This window comes from Astyanax mexicanus, chromosome 6 (assembly GCF_023375975.1).
Source record: "Astyanax mexicanus isolate ESR-SI-001 chromosome 6, AstMex3_surface, whole genome shotgun sequence".
In the NCBI taxonomy this organism is placed as follows: domain Eukaryota; kingdom Metazoa; phylum Chordata; class Actinopteri; order Characiformes; family Acestrorhamphidae; genus Astyanax; species Astyanax mexicanus.
The window spans coordinates 49009699-49025594 of NC_064413.1; the positions used below are offsets into that span (position 1 = coordinate 49009699).

Consider the following 15896-nt stretch of genomic DNA (forward strand, 5'->3'; position numbering starts at 1 on the left):
TTAGAATTTCAAGCATTTTCAAGCACTTTCTCCAAAATTCCAGCACTTTCCAGGCCTGGAACACAGAACATTAAAATTAAAGCATTTTCCAGTATTTCAAGCACCCATATGAACCCTGACTTACTATAGGGCTGGTTTCTTTGAAAAAGATAAAGCTTAGTCCTGAACTATACAGCACTGTCATTACTAGGGCCTGTCTAAAACTTGCCCCTAAAGCAAATGCACAGTTTGGAAATGACATTTACCAACACAGACAGAAATAAACCCCCCAAAAAAACACAAAAAACAATGGCATTTTCACATAGGAGATCTTCTGTATCTGTAATTATCCACGCTACATGAAATGTTCCATTTGATGAAGGCATAGGTGTGTCACATCTGTAGCATATGCAGAAGGCACAGCGTGATGAAAAAGAATAGCAGAGTTTTATGTTTTTGTACAGATCGCAAAAAAAAAAAACAGCATCAACACCCCCACTGTGAATTCTCAGAAATTCTCACACATGTGCTCACTCAGACATTAGCCAGACTTTCTTATAGAAGCCTGGGTGGAAGAAAAATCCAAGTAATATGCAGTATGACCGACTTATACATTTATGTTAACACATACAGCTCCTCCAGGTAATGTCTGAAAAAGTAATATCTAAAATCAAGCTTAAAGAGGCACTAAACCCCATGATTTTCGCTGACTCAACTCTCAGCTCAAATTTGAAATATGCAAAAAAAAAAAAAAAAAATAAATAAATAAATAAAAAATGGGAGGGGTAGTTTGGGAGCGGCACTGGGTGATGTATGGGTTTAGAGGCAGGGCAGGAGGGAGAGCTGATTGGCTGAGCTGCAGCAGCAGCAGTGTGCCTCTGAGATGCAGATGGTTGGACACCCTCTCTGCTGCTCCATGCTGTTTACATGTGTGGTATGTGCAGTGTTCACTACTTGCAGCTACGCGATTCCGTTTACTACATGAACATCTGTGCTGCACGTCCCATTAAAAAAAAATATTGTGCTTAAAAGCTCAGAGTTCTGTGTTAAAGCAGCTTCACACTGCACAGATCACACACTGGAACACTGAATCTTCTCACTATATTTACATTCTTGCTCCGGTGCCAGAGAGCTCTGACCAATCAGAGGAGACAGTGTGCTTGTGTGGTTTATTGGTGCATATTATGGTGAGTTTAGGTTCATGCCTGTGTGAAAGCAAACCAAACAGAGAGAGAAACGCTCCTAATAAACAAACTCATCAACTGATCCGGACCATAAAAAAACAACTACAGGTGTAAAAACGCACTGAAATACTGTTTTTATATTTATATATTATATTATTAAAATTGAATAAAAATATATAAAAATATGTTCTTTTTTTTTAATATACTGCTTTGGCAAAGTATCGGATTAGGACTCGGAATCAAAATCAATGGTGGTGCTCTGGGGTGTAATGCAGGACAGGGTACTTACTCAGTGTGGCCCTGAAAGACATTGACCGAGTGGATGGAGGGATCTCTGAAGTCCCACAGCCGGAAGGTGGTGTCACGGGACGAGGTGACCACCAGCCTCTGGGTGGGGTGGGTGCAGCAATGGGTCAGCTCCTGATCATGACCTGCAAACACACACACACACACATACGAGGAAAAAGAGTCAAACACACTTGATCACTATGGGTAAAGGTAGTGCTAAAAGATATGGGCAAAATGAATATTTTCCTTAATTGTGGTCTACACAATATCATTCTATATCGATAGAAATACTTTGAAGGCCTTAAAAAAACTGCTAAGAATCTATGTAATAGAAAACTGTACCTACTACTGTCTGGAATTTTAATTTAAGTCTTTGAAGCTTCCTTTCACAAAAAACTATATAATATTTTAGAAATAAAAATGGTCAAAATAAATCAATGCTCACTTTTACTTGCATATAGCAAAAATAAAAACACATGACATCCCTGTAAAACATAAACCTATAAACTATATACATATTACCAACATAAGTAACTTTAAATTACAACAGAAGCAGAGCTTCTTATTTTTTTGCAAACAAATTTAACCGATTAAAAAAAATAGAACATCAACCAGGATAAAGAATACAAAAAGCCTCCATATACATAAAAGGAATATTATATCTCTGTAAAATAAACAAACCTATAGGCCTTAACAACTACACATAACTTAAATATAGTGCTGGACGATATGACCAAAATTTATTTCTCCATATATTCCTCAATTACGGTCGATACGATATGATTTCTATATCGATAGAAATACTTTGAAGGCCTTAGAAAAACTGCTAAGAATCTCTGCAAAGGAAATATGTACCTACTGTCTGAAAATTTAATTTACGTCTTTGAAGCTTCCTCTCACAAAAACTATATAATACTTTAGAAATAAAAAATGGTCAAAATAAATCAATGCTCACTTTTATTTGCATATAGCAAAATAAAAACAACATGACATCCCTGTCAAACATAAACCTATAACCTATATACATATTACCAATATAAATAACTTTAAATTACAACAGAGGCAGAGCTTTCAACTATTTTGTAAACAAATTTAACCGATTAAAACTAAAGCGCTTCAAACTGAATAAATACAAAAATACAAAATACAAAAAGCCTTCATATACATAAAAGGAACATGATATCCCTGTCAAATAAACAAACCTACAGGCTTTATCATCTACTAGGGCTGCAACTAATGATTATTTTGGTTGTCGACTAATCTAATGATTATTTTTATGATGAATAGATTAGTCAACGATTATTTCTGCTACGTTCTCCATCTCTAAAAAAATGATAGAAACAGCTGAACATGAGATTTAAAAGCCATATAAATATTCAGATGTTGTTTAAATGTGGACATTTCTGATATTTAGTGAGTAAATATGTAATCTGTTGTGTTTGGGCACTTGGAGAACAAACTAAGTTGACTGTAACCTGTGTGAGTGAGCCATTTACCAATCTCCCTTTGTGTTTCGGTTCCCAACACTTTGTGTAATTCGGTACTGTTACAAATTAACAATTAGTCGACAATGAAATTTGTAGGCGACAAATTTAAATAATCAACATTGTCGAATATATTGACTAATCTTTGCAGCCCTATCATCTATAAATAACTCACATAACTTAAAACATAAGATATAAAAGTGCTTCAGCCAGAATAAGGAAAATATCGTATGTAGTGGAATTGATTGAGGTGGTGGAACAGATTAGATGACAAATTCTGTACAATACACATCAAAATACCACAAAAATGATATTACTGTTATTGATACATTTATTGTCCAGACCTAGGTAACGGTATATCATAGCATCAGCTAATGTTAAAATTAACCCTCCAAAAAAGGGACAAAATAACCATCAGTCTCTAACCTGTGAGTGTGTGTACCAGCTCGGAGGTCTCCACGTCGTACAGGTTAGCGGCTCTGTCCCACGACGCAGTGACCACCTGCTTCCCACCAACCAGCCAGTCAGCAGCAATCACTACGCCCTGGTGGCTCTTCAGGGTAGTGGTTGCCACGCGCACTGTGGGACACTCATTCGGCCCATCGGCTTCTCCATCTGCCTCGTCTTTATCAGAGAAATCCACATCATCATCCAGAGAGGCCTGAGGAGAAAGAGAGAGCAGTGAACAACACTACACAAATCACATGACCTCCATTCATTCCCATTCCCACATGAATCCCAGATGAATAATGTGATGCTTGGTTTGGAAGGTCACGCACATTTCGCAATGTGATAAGATTAAGGATGGTCTTGGAATGTGATGGAAAACAGGTCTTATTGTTTCACAGAACAAAGGATGCTTTTAGAGGGAAAGAGAGAGGGAAAGAGTGAGAGAGCAGGGAAAAAAGTACAAAAGAGAGTGTGCAAGAAAGAAAAAGAGCACAAGAGAAAAAGTGAGAGAAAAAACACAAGTGAGAACATGCTTTTCTGGCTGCACAGTATGTATCAGCATGCATCACCTGAGAGACAGTGTGTAACACCTGCATCACCATAGTGACGTGTGTGTGTGTTTGTGTGTGTGTGTGTGTGTATATACACACAAATAACTTTGAATATAGATTGTATACAGTTTGTAGGAACATTTTTTGTATTATTATTGTTCTCTTTATTCACAACTGTTCACAACACTTATTTTGTAAGTATTGTAGTTTAATTTTAGGGTCCTTTTTGACGTTACTGCTGTAATGCTTATGCAATATTCTTGTCATTACAGGCACACCAATAAAGCTAAGAGAGCTGCATCTTGGAGAGTAAGAATGCAAGAGAACGTGCAAAGAGAATGCACGAGAATGAATGAGGGAGAATACAAGAGTGAGCAAGTAAGATAGAAAAGTGTGAGAGTACACAAGAGGGAAAAGGTGCAATACAGAGCAAAAAAGAAAATGCAAAAAAATAAGAGTGGCCAAAAGACAACACAAGAGAGTGTGAGAGAGAAAATTGCAAAGAAAGAAAGAAAGAAAGAAAGAAAGAAAACAGAGGTACAGTGAGAGAAGGGTGTGGTTTAAATACTTACACTGATGTCGGCTGGCGGCTGAGGCAGAGGCAGCTGCACCATGTAGCGCCAGATGTGAGCCGTCTGGTCGCCAGAAGCTGTCAGGAGACACACACACACACACACATCATATGATGAAACTACAAAAATGAACAAACTTCCATCTATCACAGCATCAAAGCTACTGAGATAAAGAGAGAGGGAAAACAGGGGTGAAGTGATAAAAGGGAGACTCTTTAAGAATGAAGGAGAAGAAAAGAAAATCCCTCAGTAAATCAGTAAATGTAACTGTTGAACTGGTAAAAACACTAGACTGACTAAATTCGATTGCCTCAAGTCACAGAATAAAAGCATAGTAAAAACGAAGATTATCAGTAGGAATAAATTTAGAAAGGCCAACCTGTTAGAGCCATCTGCTCTGTGGGATGAAACTTGATTGAGTTAACTGCAAAAAAAAAAAAAAAAAAAAACACACAAAAACAAAATTATATCACATTTTACAATAAGGGTGTAACTCTGACTTCTGTTATCATTATCAATTTTATGCTACAAGAAGTCAGAATACAGTTTACTTTATACAGTACACTACTGCAATTTCCGTAATTTCGAGCACACCTGACTGTACATTTAATTAAATAGGCTATGTACACAAATAATGTTAAATACTGCGAACAGTTCTGCAACATGGTCTACCAGGAAAAGTCACGAGAGTAAAGTTTAAAAGGGAAAAGTAGGTTAATTACTTGGGCTGCCAGTTTAAGAAGCTCACAGGGTAAGGAGCATTTTCTGCTCATGATCTGTTACAGGGCTGCTGTGATTACCATCAGTTAGTTACATTTATAACCTGCTGCTTATTAATGCTCCAGTGTTTCTGTTAGATAATACAGTGTTGAGATTTTGCAAGGTGTCTCGAGGCGGGGAGCCGAAGGCTAGGCTACCGGTAGCAACACCATCAGGCAAAATCAAAATCTGCACAGGCATTACGATTTAATACATGGCTCACCTGATCCAGCATGGCCAGCATACTTAAGCAGACACTTCCCGGTCTCAATGCTCCACAGCATGGCACAGTGATCTAAAAATGAAAAGAAAAAAAAAAAAAAAACACAAGAGAGAATTATATATCAATTATATCTAACTCATTCTGTTAGGAGATTTATTTGCTGAAATGATTGTTCAATAATTGATGTTTACATTATGTTTAATAATAATATTAATGTCTCTACATTAGTTTCTATTCTTTTAGCAAGGTACAAGTCATAAGTAGTCTTTACAATCTGTAATTTGATATGCTGAAAGTCTAGGCCCTGACGTTGATTTTAATTATTTTATAATTCGTAATTATATTTAATAATAATTCAGAATATTCATTTTTATGCTTTTTTTTTCTAAAATTGATGCCACAGGAGTTAGGTTTGTATGTATGGTTAGTATGTTGTGTCACTTGATTAGTAAAAACATTTGATCAGTACATCAGGAAAAAAAAAATCTAATAGCATTACCTTCAGTAAAAGCTTATTATAAAATCAGAAGCATTTTAACACATCAACATAATCCATATATGGTTAGAAAGGGCGGAACTAATTCTTTCAAAAAATAGCAATGACATCCCAGTGCGGTAAAGCATCTAAAAGAAACCCATTGAGAAAAACACCTAAAAAAGTGAGATCTCCTTCCCCAAACAATATTATATATAAAGTGTATAAAGTATATAAAGTGTGAAACTACCTGCACTCAAACTGCACTAAAGTTTTTTTTTTTTTTTTTTTTACTTAAACTAAAGCTAGGTATCCCACTACTTTATATAGTTTTTATTTTATTTGCACATTTTTACTAGAAGTAAAAGTAGTTATTTTGCACTAAACATTTTTCTTTATTTAGACAAAAAAATACATTTTTGTATATAGTTTTCTTTGTGTGTCCTGATTAAAATACTAAAAGGCATAGGCTGCTCTGAGTGTCAGGTTTTTAGTATCTACATGTATCCTAGAGGTGTGATTATTGATTACCAAGAAAAATAACTCCGCCTGATGCTGTTTCTCCATGTATTTTATTAAAGTAATAATAAGCCATGTAATGAACTATTATCAATATTCTTATGCTTTCAACTCATAAACACTCTAGTCTAAACATTTTTATATCTTAGGTGTGAATATATTTAAAGTCTATCCATTCAAAAATAAGTAAAATAAAAACAGGCGCTTGGTAAAATTTTGACCAAAACATGATCAGTTCCAGGAAAATAGAACAATTCTGCTTCCTTTTACATTTTAAATGATTATATTTTTGAGCAGCCGTATGTCTTCTGGAGTAAAAGAGATCAGAGCATGTGTCTGTCTGATATAATTACTGTGTTATAAGACCTGAAAGAGGAGCCGACAAAAACTGAGAAAAAACACTGCAAAACAGCCTAGAGTTCAAGGGTTAAATCAAGTTTATCCTAAAAGAGAACAGTTCTAAGTGGATGTCTGTACCTGCAGAGGCCGTGCCCAGGACAAGTGGCTGCGTCCTGGTCACACTCAGGTCCCATATCCCGTCCCTGTGGCCCACATACTCCTTCACCAGCTGGCAAACCGCCCGGGAGGTGGTGGCTTTGAAACTGGACACGATCTAAGACGATTACAAACATGGTGAGAACCCGAACACACACATAAACACAAATACACTCACACACACACACACTTACACACTTAGCAGAGGAGCTACAGAAGCAGCGCAGAAGCCAGGGGCCACCTCAGCAAAAGAACACACCACTGGCAAATGTACACACTCTCAACACACATACACACTACACGTGGTGCTACTACAGCAGCGTATTCACACACTGCAGGTGGTTGCTTTGAGAGTATTCACAGTTACAATAGCTCTCACGCTGTGGTGCAGCCTATAGGAGATAAGTGCGGCCTCCGACTGGGATCAATACTTCAGCAATGGGAGCTTAAATTAAACCAAGAGTGTGGAGGTATGAGGCAAAACGAAATCAAAATAAACCGCTGCACATGATAAAAATAAGATATAAAGTACAGGCTAAAAGTTTGGACACACCTTCTCTTTTTCAATGCGTTTTCTTTATTTTCATCACTATTTACATTGTAGATTCTCACTGAAGCATCAAAACTATGAATGAACACAAGTGGAATTTTATGTACTTAACAAAAAAAGAGCTGAACCTCCACAGTCACCAGACCTGAACCCAATCCAGATGGTTTGGGGTGAGCTGGAGCACAGAGTGAAGAAGGCAAAGGGTCAACAAGTGCTAAAAAACACCTCTGGGAACTCCTTCCTTCAAGATTATTGGAAAACTTTTAATTTCAGGTGACCACCTCTTGAAGCTCATTGAGAGAATGATGCCAAGAGTGTGCAAAGCAGTAATCAGAGCAAAGGGTGGCTATTTTGAAGAAACTAGAATATAAAACATGTTTTTTTAGTTATTTCAATTTTTTTTTTGTTAAGTACATAAAAATCCACGTGTGTTCATTCATAGTTTTGATGCTTCAGTGAGAATCTACAATGTAAATAGTCATGAAAATAAAGAAAACGCATTGAAAAAGAGAAGGTGTCCAAACTTTTGGCCTGTACTGCATAAATAGTTATTTTTAATAAAAGAAAAATGTATTATGTAAAATACAGAATGAAAACACAAAGCTAATAGAGCGCTATTACATAGAAAGAGCACAACCAATAAATCAATAAATTAATAGATAAATAATCACAAAATTCTAATAAAACAAGACCCAGCACAGTTATTCTTTAAATCCAGTCCAAACTGACTGATTTCAGGTGGTAGATGTGGAGGATTGCTGGTTATGTTCTGCTGCTAAAGCTGCTCTGTGTGTTCACTCGATCCCTCGCTTCTCCAAGGACTCCTCTAACCTACTTCACTTCAGCTAATAAAGTACTGAAATGACCCTTAAGAAGATAATGAGGATTTTCTGGGGCGAACAACTGAGGACAAGAAGACAGAGGCTAGTTAAAACTGAAGCCTTAAAGCAAAAGGATCTACAGCTCTTGAAAAAAAATAAGAGATCACTTAAAAATGATAAGTGTCTTTGATTTTACCACATTGAAAACCTCTGGAATATAATCAAGAGGAAGACGGATGATCACAAGCCATCAAACCAAGCTGAACTGCTTGAATTTTTGCACCAGGAGTGAGTAGCACAAAGTTATCCAAAAGCAGTGTGTAAGACTGGTGGAGGAGAACATGCCACAATGCATAAAAACTATGATTAAAAAACAGGGTTATTCCACCAAATATTGATTTCTGAACTCTTTAAACTTTATGAATATGAACTTGTTTTCTTTGCATTATTTGAGGTCTGAAAGCTCTGCATTTTTTTTGCCATTTCAGCCATTTCTCATTTTCTGCAAATAAATGCACTAAATGACTATTTTCATTCATGGGAGAAATGTTGTCCGTAAGTTATAGGATAAAGCAACAACGTTTATTTTACTCAAACATGTACCTATAAATAGCAAAATCAGAGAAACTGATTCAGCAACAAACGTGGTCTCAATTTTGTTTCCAGAGCTGTAACTTACTTCCAATCTTAGAGCAAAAAATATAATTAGCAAACTCTAATGTAACCCACTGATAAAGATGAGTACACATCCATCTGAATATTTAAATAAAATGTAGGCTTTTATACAGCTGCCTTAGCCATGGCTTAAACGTTAAAGAACTGGGCTTGGGCCTGGAACACTTTTCAGGGTAGAGATTTATGAGAAAATCTTCAGTTGATGAATAAAACAAAACACACACATATATATATATATATATATATATATATATATATATATATATATATATATATATATAACCCTACATACATATACATAATGTGAGCAGTTGCTGCAGGCGGATAAGGAAAGACACAAAAAACAGCTAGACAGCGACAGAGACAGCTACTGTACATTAGCACAACAAATTAAAACAAAAACCGTATGAAAAAAATGTTTAGTCTAGAGACTTATTTAAAAAAAATAAAAAAACAGGCTTTAGCTTGGTGTTATATTCAGGTCTGCTTTGGCCATTACGCTGCTTCCTAAAAACTAATATAAAGTCTGCCAGCACAAGTGGCGTACACTGTTGTGAGTGTTTATATTTGTGCATTGGCGTGTTTCTGTAACTCTGCAGTTTGCATTGAAGAGTAAAAGATCATGTAGGTGGGAGCGCAATCACAGTTGCTGTCAATGCGTCTCTGCAACACATAATTACATTTCTAGGGATGTGTCAGAGTACAGCTTGACCTATGGAGGGTCCTATAATTTCTGCAATGCTGAGAACATGGACGGAATCACGCAATAAAATAATAATAATACAAATTACAAATTGCACTTTTATTTAGTTATAAAATATGTGCCCTAAATGTATTTTTGCTTCTTTTATTTATTTATTTTTTGCTATTGTTAAATGTAGCTGCAGCAGTTTCAATTCATACAAAGTTGACATTTGCTATTGTTTCTTTAGTTTCATTCATCTTTGAATCTAGGCCCTATTAGCATAGATTCAAAGAAGAAGCACAAACTGGCTTTAAGTGCTCCAGAAATCAAACGTGTGAGGTGTTAATACCACCTATTGGGGCCGCTGGCCTAGTTCTGTTTTGTCATGTGGGCTCTGAGATTTTTAGAAATGCTGCTTAAGACAGAAAAACCTAGATTCCTAAATAAATATTCAAAAATATTTGGACTGGGCCTGAATGATGTGGAAGGTAGAGTGGATTTCACAGTTCATGAAACACAAAAAAAAGCTTTATAAAATCAATTCTGAATAAATATTAGTCAATGCTGTGTTCAATGTGTACATCGGTAATAAATAAGTGTAACTATAATTCATATAACAGTGGTTAACGACAGGGTTGATTTAAACGCAAGAAAGGCTTTAAAACTAAATACTGTGCTGGGCCTTTAATAAGGTAAAAAAAGAAGAGTTGGGTTGGGGTACTATCCATACTTTTATCTGGACACATTTATCTCCAGGACTAAGATTTTCAGTGATCAGCAACAAACAGTGCTTCATATTAAACCCCAACCCTGTTCTTAAAGCAACACAAACATGTCCAGAGAAGAGGTAAAAAGACCTTTGTAACAATCAGAGTTATTACAATACGCCTCTGCTTGGGAAAAAAATATAAAATAACAGCAGCAAAAGAAGTATTGAGGTACACCTTGTGGTGTTAATGATCACTAATAAATCTACATATTTAATTTAAACTAAGAGACAAATGACTTCAAAGCAATCACAGGACTGCAAGAGGTAAGCAAGCAAGCCAGTACGCAGGCTAGCTAGACTAGTACAGCACTGCTACGTTCACTTCAGATAGAGCTCAGTGGGGCAATGTGCACAGCAACCTCTGACTGAGGCCGTTCACCTGCTGCTGAATAAACATCACTAATCATCAAATAAAATAGTAGCACCCAGAAGGAAATGTTGGATTGCAGTGCTTTTTAGAAAGACAGAAAAAAAGTTACTAAGACCAATAAATTATATGGGTGTGACGAGACACTAGTATCACGAGACGAGACGAGACACGATACTGGGTTCACGAGAACGAGACGAGACGAGATTTAAAAATAAAATTTAAAGAAAACGTCAAAAATGAAAAATGGCTTGAAAACTAGAGTTTTATTTGACAAAATCCTATAACGCACACTTAACAGACTGGTTTCTCTCACACATTGATTTTATAAAAAATAGAAATAAGAATAAGAAAAAAAAATAAAATAAAACTTTTCTAGGTCTTATATAGTGCAAACAATAAGTGCAAACCACAACCAGTCATATTAAACTATGGTTTGTATTTTTTACTCCTAAATCTTTTGTAATTTAACTATGCATAACCATAACCAGTCATATTAAGCCTATGCTTGAAGTGCACACAGAGACAGAACATTGTTTTAAATACAGTACAGAGTTAAGGGATTAGTACAGCTGCCTATGAAACAGTCACGTGTTGGATTTACGTACAGTATTTATATATGGTTTGTGTCTTGTTGGTCACTCTGTTACCGTTTATTGTTTCCACTGGAGCCAAAATGCAGCCAGACATACAACTTAAAAGTAGCAGAAGCATCTTCTATACAAATACCCTAATTTTCCTCTTCTGCTGAGAGCTGCTCTCACTGCTCAGCCACCACACTCGCTGCTATCGCTACTGTGTTGCCAGATCCCTCCTAAAAAGTCCACATTAATTTTTTTTTGCACGAGACAGATTTAAGCTTGACGAGAAACACTGTCACGCTAATCTCGCGAGATTTCGTGCCACGAGATCTCGTCACACCCCTAATAAAGGATAAAATATTTAGACTAATACAGGCAATATTTATTGAGCTACACATTTTTTTTTAATAAAAAATAAGATTTAAGATTTTCTATTTATTTTTCTCTACTAAAAATGCAACTACAGATGACAAAGAAATGGTTCAAAACTAGGTTTACCTTTATTTTCGTTTCACTTAAATGTCTCCTTTGGGGTTTAAGTGCAACCAGAAACAAGCTTGTAGAAGAGATGGCAAAACAATCCACTGTAAATAGTGAGAACACACTGTAACTCTTTAAAAACCTTTCTCTAACATAGCTTACTATAAACTCTGATATTTCAGTAGTTATCATGTGACCTGTGTGGTGTTCAGATGCTTAGGGCTGAGTGTAGAGTCAACCCATTGGTTAAATCTAATCTAGCAATGATCAATGGTTCAAAAGACTGTTCACAAGCCCATACATTGATTTAACAATCCTGTACACACAGCCGCCAAGAAACTGGGAAATAAAGCAGTAAAAGGCTCATAGAAACTGTTTTAGTGTCACGCTCCTGCTGCAATGTAGTGATTCTTTGGTGCATGTTATACATTTGTGTTTAGTTAACTTAAGAAAAGTATTTCAATAAATCTGCTGGGCTGCTTCATTTAGAAGCAACAGTTTTTAAACAGCGAGGACTAGATTGGTTTGCGTTGAAGCTTGTTTTTTTTTTTTTTTAACAGTTTTGACTCTCAATTTGATAGCTCAAAAGTTACGTTAATCAGGTCCTGCAGCCAATGGCCCTAGCTTTTCTGAATGTATACTCTGGTGTGCTATTACAACAGGACAATACTTATCCACAGACTACTGCCATCTCAAAAGCTTGCCTTGAAAAAACAGATGCCAAGCAATAGCCAGTCACATTGCCAGCCCTCCCCCAACTATTTGACGTGAATTTACTACTCCACCTCTAGCGCAAAAACTACAGGAATATTCAAACTGCATGGGATGAAATATCTTATATATGTTTATCTCAATACATATTGCCTGTATCAGTCTAAAGTTTTAATCTTTTATTGTTCCTGGTAACCTTTATCTTACTAGGTAAGACGGGTAAGGTATATTATCTTTATTACAATAGCATTTCAATCAGACACTTTCCTCTGGCTGTGTGATGATGAGAAGTGCATAATTATTATTTTGTGCTTCAAAATGTCATTATGAAGCTACTCCAAAATATCTAGACACTTAAAGAAAACTTACTCAGTTAAACTCATTTAAAAAAGCCTTAACAAATCAAATATGCACAAGTGAAAATAGGAAATTTACACCTGTATATGTATATTAGTGTGATTTCCTTTCATATGGCTTAACAACGTATAAAACATAAAAGGTTAAATCATATTAAAAGTGATCTAACCCAGCCACTAAGCAAGCCTAAGAAGACTAATCTGAGCTGAGCATGCTCCATCAGACCAGGTGAAGTCATCAACACAGCAGCAGAAGAGCAGATCTCTACGTCTTCACACGGCCGCCGGTTACTGCTCTCTAGGAAAAGCTGCTGAAAGGAATGGTGCATCAATGACATCAAATACAGCTCAGTCTTTCTGCACCTCTTTATGGTCCATGTGGAAACTGTAACACAGACTGGGGCTAGTCTCATTCTCAGACCCACAAAAAGAGACCAAGCCTGAGTCTTACTATGCAGACTAGGCTTATTTGGACCAGGCGAACTCGGGTGATGGGAGGAGTTCTATTAGAAACAAAGGTTGAAACAGTGAATGATGCATTTTAGGGGAACAGAACTGAGTTTACTGTGATACGGGTCAGGGTGACAGGGGACAGATTTTCGATCCTATACTGGTTTCGGGTCTGATATTGGCGTAATTCTTTTATCCAATGTCAGAAAGACATGGCTGATCCACTTAGCAATCCAGATTCCAGTGTGCAGCTTGTTCATTAGTCAAAACAAAATCAATTTCCAGCAGACTTGATGATCAGCCACTAACATTTTTGAAAAATGTTGGTTTTGCAGCCCTTCTAGAGTCCAGGTATAATCTGTCATAAATATATTCCTTCTAGATCAGACCCAGATCAGAACTGAAAAAATGTGGGTCGGCCGAACAATACATTTTAGCAATTTTAGCTATTTTAGCAATCTATTGTGCACTGGTTAACTGTGAATCGCACAGGTTGTTTAGGGGGTGTCAGATTGTCTTTGGTATCGAGAGTGTGCAATAAAATATGCCTTGTGTGGCTTTAAACAAGCAAAAGGCATGTACTAATTCTCTTAATTAATCATGGGCGTTTTTTGAGCGCAACATGAAATAAACCAATCAGTGTGCCACTTGTAATGTGTGCCCTTTAAGAGGCAGGTGAGCTCTGACTTTGGCGCATTCGTATCTTAACAGCACTGCGCATTTGTGTGTTTAAGCAGAGGATACTGACCTAAGCGTTCACGCTGTGAAGATACACCAGCAGCTCATTTAAATGAAACAGTAATGTCATTTTTATTCTTTATTCTGTTCATTGTTGAGTTTAAAGACGGGTTTGCAGCACGTCCTTGTGTGTGTGTGTTTAACAAGCAAGAGTGTATGCGTGTATGGCTAAAATAAGACTGAGTGACTGACTGTTGTCATGGTTTAATCAGTCAGTGGTGTACCTCTATTTCCTGCCGCCAAGAGAGAAACACCAAGATATTTACCTAAACACACCTCACTTCCAGACCACCACGCTCATCAGCGTTAATATTTTCCTAAACTCTGACACTATTTTAATGGCACGGGTGCAAATCATGAAAATAGACTTGAAATTGAAAATGACTGTGTGTAAGATTGCAATGAGCACAGGGTGTATGATAGGGCCCTCAAAGTGATCAGAATGATTATTAACTTAAAGACCTTTCTGCAAAAGAATATTGGAATCATATTGCACTGGTAGATAACTGAAACTTGATATATTTGATTTAACGGATGTTTACATTTAATATTTCAAACTAATAATTCATGGATAATTTAAATTTAAAAATAACAAAATTTTAGTTAAGCGGCTCTTAAATATCTGCAAAATTAATATTTTATATGTACATAATGCTAATCTGTGTTGATGTACATGAATAACTGTTCATGTATTTGCATTAGCTGACTTGCACATAAAAAGTCTCAGATATCAGCATCAGCCCACAACTCCCATATTGGTGCAGCGCTAGTTTCGACATGGACTGATCAAGAGGAAAGGGAAACACCAGATGATTTTCAGTTTGCAACCGAAAATCATAGTTTTGCAAACCACATGTCATTGAAAATCTCCTTTTTCTATAAGCGGAACACCACAACACAGAACTATTCATCAGGGGGTATCAGTACAGGTACCAGTACAGGCATCACCTTAAGCACTGAGCATAGAGACAAAAATGCACATAAGTCTTGGCTACAGGCCAATGGGGTGAACCCCAGGACACTCCAGGTATATATGCTTTATATTAATATCATTATATATAAACCTGAGGGTTAATCCACACCAGCTCACCTCAGGTCTGGAAGATCACACCATAAATAAAAAATCAAGTCACGCAGGAGAGAAAAATTGGAATTAGCCACTTCTATTAAAATCATTTATGTCAAATTGTGTTAATTTGTTTAACTTTATTATTTCATTTTAAAGGTTGTATATCCTAATAAATATTCAAACAAGTTTTGCTACATTATGTTTAGCTCTGTATTACTATATTAATATATATTTTACAGTGGCTTTAAGACTGATATCCGTCAATGAGAACAGTTGTGATTGGCTGTCAGCTGAATTAGGTAGAGTTACACTGCTGTGGACAAAACTGGAAAATTTTATTAATAATAACAAACAAATAAATAAATAAATAAATAAAGGTTTCAAAATGTTAAATTTGCTGAACTAATTTTACATATGGACTGGTTGAGTGAGGGTTATATTTCAGTGTTTCCCAACCCCATTACTGGAGGCCACTGGACTGCACTTGTTAATGATTCCGCTGCTCCCAGCACACCTGATCCAAATAATCAGTTAATTGACAGGCTGCTGGTTTGTTAAAGTGAACGTGTTAAGAGCAGAAAAAGCACTGCAATATCCAGGATAGTGGGCCTCCAGGACCAGAGTTAAGAAACAAGGTTATATTTAACATGTTTCTTTACAGAAAG

General features: G+C 36.3%; 1 protein-coding gene across 3 annotated transcripts in view; it reads right to left on the reverse strand.

The window, feature by feature from the left end:
* wdr37 (WD repeat domain 37) overlaps positions 1-15896 on the reverse strand; it is a 61108-nt gene that overhangs the window by 28353 nt on the left and 16859 nt on the right. For all 3 annotated transcript variants that reach the window (XM_049480341.1, XM_049480340.1, XM_049480342.1), the window contains 6 exons: positions 6962-7097; positions 5491-5562; positions 4888-4932; positions 4509-4585; positions 3362-3596; positions 1453-1594 (listed from right to left, as the gene is read on the reverse strand). In XM_049480341.1, coding sequence (XP_049336298.1) covers positions 1453-1594; positions 3362-3596; positions 4509-4585; positions 4888-4932; positions 5491-5562; positions 6962-7097 — 707 coding nt within the window. The remainder of the gene's footprint in view (positions 1-1452; positions 1595-3361; positions 3597-4508; positions 4586-4887; positions 4933-5490; positions 5563-6961; positions 7098-15896) is intronic.